The sequence below is a fragment of the Pelobates fuscus genome, chromosome 1, assembly GCF_036172605.1.
Source record: "Pelobates fuscus isolate aPelFus1 chromosome 1, aPelFus1.pri, whole genome shotgun sequence".
NCBI lineage: Eukaryota > Metazoa > Chordata > Amphibia > Anura > Pelobatidae > Pelobates > Pelobates fuscus.
In genome coordinates, this window is record NC_086317.1 from 483008089 (window position 1) to 483018776 (window position 10688).

General features: G+C 41.2%; 1 protein-coding gene across 1 annotated transcript; it reads left to right on the forward strand.

Annotated features, from left to right (window-relative positions):
• The first annotated feature begins 9154 nt into the window (after window positions 1-9154).
• LOC134600122 (olfactory receptor 4C11-like) lies at window positions 9155-9901 on the forward strand. Its single transcript, XM_063444996.1, has one exon. It carries the CDS (start codon window positions 9155-9157, stop codon window positions 9899-9901), a length of 747 nt encoding a protein of 248 aa, XP_063301066.1.
• Window positions 9902-10688: the final 787 nt, after the last annotated feature.

Consider the following 10688-nt stretch of genomic DNA (forward strand, 5'->3'; position numbering starts at 1 on the left):
TGCCTGTGTGTGTGTGTGTGTGTGTGTGACTGTCTGCCTCTGTGTGTGTCTGTGTGTATGACTGTCTGCCTCTGTGTGTGTCTGTCTGTATTACTGTCTGCCTCTGTGTGTGTCTGTGTGTATTACTGTCTGTCTGTGTGTATGACTGACTGTCTGCCTGTGTGTGTCTGTGTGTGTGAGACTGTCTGCCTGTGTGTGTGTGACTGTCTGCCTGTGTGTGTGTGTGACTGTCTGCCTGTGTGTGTGTGTGTGTGTGACTGTCTGCCTGTGTGTGTGTGTGACTGTCTGCCTGTGTGTGTGTGTGTGTGTGTATATGACTGTCTGCCACTGTGTGTCTGTGTGTGTATATGACTGTCTGCCACTGTGTGTCTGTGTGTATTACTGTCTGCCTCTGTGTGTGTGTCTGTGTGTATGACTGTCTGCCTCTGTGTGTGTGATTGTGTGTATGACTGCCTCTGTGTGTATGGCTGTCTGCCTCTGTGTGTATGGCTGTCTGCCTGTGTGTGTCTGTGTGTATGACTGTCTGCGTGTTTGTCTGTGTGTATGACTGTGTGTGTCTGTGTGTATGACTGTGTGTGTCTGTGTGTATTACTGTCTGCCTCTGTGTGTGTCTGTGTGTATTACTGTCTGTGTCTGTGTGTATGACTGACTGTCTGCCTTTGTGTGTGTGTGTGTGTGTGTATGACTGTCTGCCTGTGTGTGTGTGTGGATGTCTTCCTGTGTGTGTGTATGGCCGTCTGACTCTGTGTGTGTGTGTGTGTGTGTGTCACATACAACCAATACACGCATATCACACACTGTTAATACACCCATTACAAATATCACACATAGCATACATATCACACACAGTCATCACACCTACTATCACATACACAGACAACACAAACATGGATGACAAACATGGACAAACATGGATGACGGGGGGGGGGGGGGGGGGGGGCGCTGTGAAGATTTTTCGCACAGGGCGTCAAAATGCCTAAGGCCGGCCCTGATAATATACACCAGGGCTGCCTAATAGGTAGACCCGCAAATGTTGTAGAACTACAACTCCCATGATTCTTTGCATGCCTATAGAATGTATTTAGAATTACAAATAATCATGGGAGTTGTATTTCTACATTTGGCAGCCCTGATATCCAAATATATGTATGTAGAGAGTTTATGCCAAATTTATAGTTTTTATGTACACCATTTTTTTTTATGTATATTTGAACACACATTGGTTTGCCAAGAACTGGTTATGGTTGCAGTGCTGGGTTTATATTTGATAGTGACAAGGTCTTAATTGTTATCCACATACTTATAAACTTTTAAACTTTTTTTCTTGCACTTGAAATACTGCACCACGTTATCATGTATTGAGTACTATATATTAATATCTAAATAGCAAGTTGTGGGAGTTTGCATCTAATAAATAAACCTCGGAGCATGAAGCAACTTTGCCAACAGTCCCATCTGTGATGCTATTAGGATAGTGATTTAACCAATATTCCCACAAATAAATAAGACATTGGAAGAGTATTCTGCTCTGCAAAACTGCTGAGGGTTTCAGTTATGTTGCAGAGGGTAAAATATTTTTCTTAAAGGCTTGTTTACACATTGTTAAATTAACGCTTTCAAGGTAGTTGTTAGTCAAATCAATCCTGATCATCCAGACAGAGATAGTTCTTCTTTTTATTTTGCCCTGGTACTGGCTGTAAGCATTTTAATAATACCAAACAGTATATACATATATTTACTATTCTTCACACACTCTTGCTTTGTGCACAAGGGCAGCTTGACATGCACTCAAGCCAAGCTGACCTTCCAATTGTTCGGGTAGACCTTCCTGGCACGACCACCCATTTGGGAAGTTAAAGGATTTGCATCAGTCGCCCACCCTGTTACGTCACCCACTGATGTAATTTTTCATTGGACGCTGCTGTTAGGTAGTACGAATTTGCTGGACAGATGAAAGAGAGATATTAGCATGGGGTGTGTGTTTGTCAATGAACATCTGAATGATTCAAAGGAGAACTCAGTGAAAGTGTTGTAGTCAGATGAGACCAAAATCGAGCTTCTTCACATCAGCTCTCCGTGTTTGGAGAAGGAGGAATTCTGCCTATGGCCCCAAAAACACTTTATCCACCGTCAAACATGGAGGTGGAAACATTATGCGTTGGGGGTGTTTTTCTGCTAAGGGGACCGGACAACTGCACCACATCAAGGGGACGATGGACGGGGCCATGTACCATCAAATCTTGGGTGAGAACCTCCTTCCCTCAGCCAGGGCATTGAAAATGGGTATTCCAGCATGACAATGACCCAAAACACACAGCCAAGGTAACAAAGGAGTGGCTTAAGAAGAAGCACATTTAGATCCTGGAGCGGCCTAGCCAGTCTCCAGACCTTAATCCCATAGAAAATCTGTGGAGGGGGCTAAAGGTTTGAGTTCCCAATGTCAACCCCAAAACTTTAATGACTTGGAAAGAATCTGCAAAGAGAAGTGGGACAAAATCACTCCTGAGATGTGTGCAAACCTAGTGGCCAACTACAAGAAACGTCTGACCTCTGTGATTGCCAACCAGGGTTTTGCCACCAAGTACTAAGTCGAAGGGGTCAAATACTTATTTCACTGATTGACATGCAAATCAATTTATAACTTTTTTGACATGCGTTTTTCTGGTTTTTTGTTGTTATTCTGTCTATCACTGTTAAATACACCTACCATTAAAATTATAATACTATGATCAGTAAATTATGATATACTGATCATTTCTTTTTCAGTGGGCAAATGTTCAAAATCAGCAGGGGATCAAATACTTTTTGTTCACAAACGTTTTCATATAACGAATTGCAATGTTAAATTCTTGAAAGCTTTCTTCAACTCTTTTTCTGGTTTTCGGTTATATAGAGAAGACTTCCATCTTCCTAGCCTCATAATAATGTGAACCGGGGTGTCAACACTGGAAGCTGCTGCTGTTGCTGCCCCAATTCTGAAGGAATGCCCAGAGAAAGAAGTGGGGTTGAGACCAGGTCTGGGGTTGAGAAACAGTGTCCTTACATATAAAATTAATTTAGATGTGGAGAGTGGATGACCTTGTAGTGTGAGAAAGAGTGTATTAGGTGGGTTATGCAAAATAGTATGCCAGTAGAGATCTAGAACTTTGACTTGGACACCCATTATTAGACATGGAATACAAGTGTATTTCTGATGGTTGCTTGGATCGGGTCCTTTTAAGAATTACTACATTATGGTCATTATGGTGATTTTCTTAATGTCTTCTATTTGAAGACTTTAAGGTTTGTAACTGTCTGGGATACTATTGTAAATTTGCTTGGTCTTAGGAATTCATAAAAATCTATGTAAATAGCAACTTGAATTACAGGATTAGTTTAACTTTAATCTGGATTCCGTGCTTGTCACTCTGTTGAAGCAGCTGTGACCAAAGTATTAAATAATCTTATCACTGCAAAATCATGTGGCCAATACTCTGTTCTAATTCTCCTTGACCTTTCTGCTGCTTTAGACTAGACACTGTTGATCATCAACAGCTTCTTCTCATCGTCCGTAATCTCCGTCTACAAGATGCTGCTCTCTCTTGGTGCTCTTCCTACCTCTCCCAGTACTCTTTTAGTGTCTCTTTCTCTGGCTCTGCCTCTTCTTACCATTCCTTCTCTATTGGTGTTCCCCAAGGGTCTGTCCTTGGTTCCCTATTGTTCTCAATCTATGCTGCCGCCCTTGGTAAACTAATCAGCTTCTTCAGCTTCCATTATAATTTCAATGCGGATTGCACGCAAATTTACCTGTCCTTCCCTGATTTCTCACCACCCCTCTTGACTCGTTTCTATGATTTCCTCTCTACTATTTCCAACTAGATAACTGCTTATTTCCTTAAACTTAACCTGTCCAAAACAGAACTTCTGGTCTTCCCTCCCTCAAGTGTTGCTACTCCCTTGCCTATTTCCCTCTAACTCAATGGTGCACCTCTGATGCCTCCCCCCTCTGTCAGTTCCTATATTGGCTTCCTGTAAGATACAGGGCTCAATTTAAGATCATGGTACTTGCTTACTAATCTCTACACAATGCTGCTCTGACCTACCTATCCTCACCAATACACAAATATGTCCTGTCTAGGCCTCTATGCTCTGCCGAAGACCTACGCCTGGCCTATGTTCATACTCCTAACTCTGATACCTCTGTTCATACTCCTAACTCTGAAGCCTTATAGGCACCCAGACCACTTCAGCTTAATTAAGTGGTCTGGGTGCCTGGTCCAGCTAGGATTAACCTTTTTTTCTATAAACATAGCAGTTTCAGAGAAACTGCTTTTTATATTAAGGTTAATCCAGTCTCTAGTGGCTGTCTCATTGACAGCCGCTAGAGGCGCTTCCGCGCTTCTCACTGTGAAAATCACAGTGAGAAGACGCCAGCGTCCATAGGAAAGCATTGCAAATTGTGTGGGGGAACAGCTATACTGCTATAATCACTGATATACCTGCAATACTCTCTTGGATGAGAGGTCTTCAAAACTGGGAGCTGGATCCAGGTGTTGGTCCAGGGTGGGAAGGGACGGTGAGACCCCAGCCAAGCTGTGGGGGTCTACAGTGGGGTCTACAGTGCTTATGGTGTCTGGTGCGGTGCTTATGGTACTCAGTGATTACTAAGAAGTGTGATTGGCGGAGGTACAAATTTGGGGTACCGGGCGGTCCGCCACAAGCACCCCTTCCCTCTCTATTAGACATTCACCCAGTTCCCAATCTTTCAAAAAACCTTTGAAAACATACTTCAGGAAAGCATATCAATTAAACTGTCAACAGTTTTCCCTCTCCGCACCCTGATTCCTCTCCTGCAACTGTCATCAAAACACTAAGCCCTCTAGCACAGGGGTTCTCAACCTAGTCCTCAAGGACCCCCTACCAGTCCAGGACTTAGGGATTAACTGAGTGTGTCTAAGAGAGAGTCTAAGGTGTTTTTTTTCCCTAAACACCTTAGACACACCCAGGTAATCCCTAAATCCTGGACTGGTAGGGGGTCCTGAGGACTGGGTTGAGAACCCCTGATCTAGCATGCAAGTTCATTGAGCAGGTCCCTCAACCCCTCTGTTCCTGTGTATCCAACCTTTTGTATAACTGATGATAAAAAGTAAGTAAATTGTGTTGAATACCTGTTCAATAAAGTTCTATGGTATTATATTACAATGTGAGATGAAGGTGGCAAAAATTCAGCAACTGCTATCATGGTTTTAATTGAATAATCATTGCTGATAGAGAATTCTGTGGTGAATCTGAGAAAAATGGACATAGCCCTGTTGTAAGCGGAGTATTAAGAGATGGGGCAGCTTCAGACAAAGACCTGCCATGTACCAGTAAATTTGTTAGTCCAAAATTAACTTTTTGAAAGCAGGGGTACTGAATGATAATCTCTTGGCAGTTGGTTGGAGTAGAAACAATTCCTGTGAATGACATTGAAATAGTGCGTCAGCTGCTAAGTTATTGCAACCTAGGATGTGCTCACAAACCAAGAATAATTGATACATGGCAGCAAACCAGGTCAATTTGTGAACTAACCTCATGATGGTCAAGTAGAAGGACTGACCCTTGTTAATTGTTTCATATTATCCGTATAACATTTTACAGCTTTGCCTAGACTGTGTATATGCTGCTGCCACTATGGGATACATTTAGAAAAGGATGGATGTCTTCTGAAAGGGAGTTAGGTCAATAGCCTCTCTCGGCCACTTTTCCCTAAGCCATAGTCACTGTAAATAGCAGCAAAGTCAGAATAGACTGCCGCATCTGTCCAGAATACCGGGGACTGGTCAGATAGAGGGGGAATAAACATGGATATTCCGTTTTTTTGGTTGGTTTTTTTTTTAGACATTATTCGTTAAATCAGCCCAGGCAGGGGGGGAGGGAGGAAAGGGCAAGCAAGACAATAACCTCATCTGGAAGGCAGGTAAGAGGCACAGAAGCCTAGAAATGAAGGATCTACTTTGAGAGATAATTTGCATAGTGAAGTTAAAAGATCCCAGTAAGGACTGAAGATCACTACATGTACAGGAACCTTGATCTGTCCAGTACTTTGAGAATGTGCAGAAATTTCTCGTATGGAAGGCTGGACTGCAGAAGATCGGAATATAAAAAAAAAAAATGCCTATAAACACCAGTTTAGTTGTGGGGCCTACAGTCTTGTCAAGAGTAAGTGGGACCCTTAGTTTAGAAAAAAGTGCAATAGTGCAGAGTATGCTTTGAGGAGTGTTATTACCTACTTCCACCAACAAAAAGTCATCTAAATAGTGGATCACCGTGGGGCATCTGGCAACATTGAGAAGCAACATGCCAACAAGCAGAGCATTTTGAATAATTTAGAGCTTCTCCTAGACACAAATGTAAGTAGAAAAATAAGATTTATCTTTCCACTTGATACCATGACTGTACCACAAAGAAGGATGAATAGGGAGCAATTTAAAAGCACATGAAATAACAGTTTTACTGAGCCAAGTGGCCCTACCAGCTTTCAAGATTGCTTGAATGACTTTATCCACGGTAGCATAGTGGAGAGAAATTTCCTCAGAAGGAATCAGTGAATTGATACTGGGCGTCAGTGAGGAATGAGGAGCGGAGAGGTTGATTATCATTCTTTTTTTATTGGAGTATTTGCTAATAGCAATACCAATGAGGTGTATGTGCCAGGAAGAAGAGGAAGGGTGAGGAAAAGGACCTTTCATAGAACCTTGTAGAAATTCTTTCTCGATCAATGTGTTTACAGTGAGAGGATTGTTGGAGGCGGATAATAGATTGGGACATTCCAGCGTGCCTATAGGAAGTGCTACAATACTGGTATGGAAACCTTGAGTAAAACCAGTAACCAGAAATTCCACAAAATGAGAAGAAGGGTGAGATTGGATATAGAAAGTGTGGCGGAACCAACCTCGCCACTGTCCACTGTGTTAACCGCAGCTTAATTGACGAACACTGGGTGGCCTTTGTTCGTTTGCCGAACACGTGGCAGCAGCCATTTTGATTCCCGAACGGCCAGCAGTGTTCAGCGCCCAAACTATGGAACTGAGAACGGACACTTAATTGAGCGAACACCGCTGAGCCGCCAGCCTCCTTTCCTCTGCATTCAGTAGTGGAACCGAATGACTGTTCATTCGGTAGTTTAACCGTATGAACAGCATCACCCCAGATAGCCATGCCATTGAGCCTATTCGTGTAACGAAAGACTATGGGAAAGACTTTGGCTCCATGGCGATTGAACTGTATGTATGTGATCTGAGCGCCATTCGGTAATAATGTGCGCTCAGATCTAAGCTATCTGGGGATATGTAGAATGTGCATGTTTTATGTAATAATGTAACCGTATGTAATTGTATGTCTTTTTACTGAAAATGTGTGTAATGGAGTTTTGTCTCTGTCCTTGGAGATAATTGGATTACTTCCCAATTATCTCCAGGCCAGAGATGAGGGATCGTGATGCATTGTGGGATTGTTGAAATGTGTAAGTCTGTAATTGGTCTTTTTACCCTTTGTGTCCCAGTCTTCCATCTGGTCCCCTAGGGGAGTGTCCACCAGGTGGAAGACCTGCATTAAAGCTGGGCAAGTAGCCCCAGTAAACGAGTTCTGCTTGACCCTCAAACGAAGTGTCGTCTCGTTCTTGGGGGGAATTGGATTGTATTCTGATTGCCAAGAGTGTAAGCTGATTGTATGCTTTTCCTGTTCGGCTGTTTCCAGTGTTCGTGTGTTTCCTGTTCGGGAGTTGGAAGATTCATGTAGTTTGCAGTTCGGTAGATTGGTGCTTGCAGTAGCTGTCTGTGCATCTGAAAGGGGAATATCGCCTAAACGTTTTTTAACCGTTTTTAAACGGTCCGCTACAGAAAGATAGGTTGCAAATGTCAACATCTGTCAGTCATTGTTTGGGAAATAATTTGGACAGGCACATGGATTTTGCATGTGCCCTAAAACACTGAGCTAATATGCAATAACCTGCATGCACTGAAACTGCATGTACCTGCATTGACATTGTTGCAAACCTGTGCTTTGCCCAGAAACGCAGTGAGCCATCCCCATATATCTTTTAAGCCATGTGGTTCAGGTTTGCCAGAGAAACCAGGCTTAGCACGCGAAGTGGTAGGGTCTGCTTTACAGAGGTGGAATGGGAAGTAGATTAACACATAGCACAAGATGGAGGCTTCAAGCCTGCAAAATTCCTGCAGAATTCCGTATCCAACTGGCTCCAATCGGTGAGAATGTCAAATTGTCAATTTATGCCAGAGCTTCCGCTGCTTTCCCAACACCTACTTGGGGTAGTCATAAAAAGTAAAACCTTTACTTATTAGGACTTATGCCTTAAATCCACCAATTTGTGTAGGTAAAGGTCTAATCCTTCTTGCCGTTGGGGGTACACAGAACAAATAACACCCTTATGTAACCCAAAAGCTAGGAATAGAGAGTGCTTTGTTCAGTCTGTAAATACCACTGACAGGTCACCATAGCTGTATGTCTCAATCAGATCTTGTGAAGCAAGCAACAACAGCAGGTTTACATCCTTGCCATCCAAAATGTATTTCCTGATAGAGAGGGAAGCCATATGTGCTAGGGTTATGTAGTGTGATAGAGTGGGAGTAAAATAGATGAGCTACCCTGTATGGCAGAATGTGTGGGACCTTAAGTTGGAATGTCCAGGAAATGTTTAGTGGAACCAGTGTTGGAAATGTCCAGTTTTGTAAGTATTTCATTTATAGACTGCAAAGAAGACATGAGTGTGGACATCATCCCATGCACTTCCACTAGGGTGTCCAATCTGCCTCCCTGTGAAGGCCTAGGGCTGTAAGGATGCGTAGAGAGAATTCTGTAAAGTTCTGCCTTCCTAGCTGTAGCAGGGAAGGGGTTACCTCTATGGCAAAGTTCGGAAGTGCTTATTCACTAACCTACAAGTTTCAGTGATTTGAACAGTACTACTATCTTATTATATTTACATAATTGGGAAACTTTACATGCAATCTTACTGATTGATTTTTTTTTTTTATATCATATGATTTTGTGTAGAAACCAAAACAGCAAATAAATATAAATTTCTTTTTTTCTTGACAGCCACAGGAAAACAAAAATGGAAATCAGCAAAAACAGCACCCTTTTAACCCCGTCTTTGCTGACACTCAGCTTTGGGGAAATGACAGAAATAAAATATCTCTATGGTATTTTATGTTTGATTTACTATTTACTGATTGTGTTGTGCAACATTGCTGTAATAATCACTGTATTAAACCACAAGCCATTACACGAGCCCATGTATATCTTTATATCATTTTTGTGCATTAATGGTCTATACGGAGGTTCTGCATTTTTGCCAAATCTTTTTTTCAACCTTCTTCAGACAATTCAAACCATAACTTATGGGGGCTGCTTGACACAAGTGCTTTGTATTCACTCTTACATGGGATGTGAGCTGACCATCCTGGCAGTGATGGCATTCGATCGGTACGTGTCTATCTGTTACCCACTGAGATATCATAGTATCATGTCCGTAAGCATGGCTTTCACACTGATTATCACAGCCTGGTTGTACAGTATAATTTTATTCTCTATTCACTTTATACTCACAATCAGACTTCCTTTGTGCGACTCGGTGATACTGAAGATCTACTGTGATAACTGGTCTGTTGTGCGACTCTCCTGCATTGATACAACGATAAACAATATATTTGCCATTTTTATCACTGTGGCATTGATCGTGATGATGCCATTGCTTATCATGGCCTCGTACATTGAGATTTTAAGAGTATGTGCTCGATCATCGAAGGAAGTCAGGGAAAAAGCCTTACAGACTTGCACTCCTCATCTGATAACTATGATTAACTATGTGGCTGATGTGCTTTTTGAAATTTTTCTCCACCTACGACTTTACCTTACGAACTAAGGGTGGCAATGTCTGTCCAGTTCCTTACTGTTCCCCCACTATTGAATCCTCTTATTTATGGACTGAAATGTAGAGATATTAGAGTAAAGCTACAAAAGTTAATCCACTAAGAAAAAATGAAACAGGCTGCTTGGAGAAATGTCTACTGAAATATACATTGTCTACCATAGGTATGCGTAATGTATATAGTTTAACTATGTTTAATGAAATATGGTTTTAAGACGAGGCCTTGATTAAAATATTTTGGATAAGGTTTTCAAGTTATAGTTTGTTTGAAATGTATTTTAAAATTATGTATCTACAAAAAATCCCTCGCAGACTTTAGTGGTTAGTTTTGCAGAAAAATAATTTGACATTTTTTTCTAGCAGACTGTGATCATTTGAAGATTTTATCCAAACATATTAATTCAAGGACCCACATTTTACTTAAAAATTATATATCCTTGAATTAATAAATGAATGCACACATCATATATATATAATTATTTATTTATTTTAGTTATACTTGAATTTATCTGATGAAAGACATAATTATGCTATGACTAATGTAAGTTATATTTGTGCTATGACTAGATAACAATTAATAGATAAATTAGTGGATTAAGCCATCATATATTATACCTATTCCATGGTTAATGATTTGATTTCCGAACACAGTTGACACAGCTTTTCACTATAACAACCTATTTACTATCAATTTCTTTTGATGTAACATTTATTTTTAAACATGAGACAAACTACTAAATATAGTTTACACATTTCTGTTTGGACTGATGTTCAGAGATAA

Excerpts from the sequence above, each read along its gene's own strand:
- LOC134600122 (XM_063444996.1), top strand. The coding sequence starts at position 9,155 with ATGACAGAAATAAAATATCTCTATGGTATTTTATGTTTGATTTACTAT.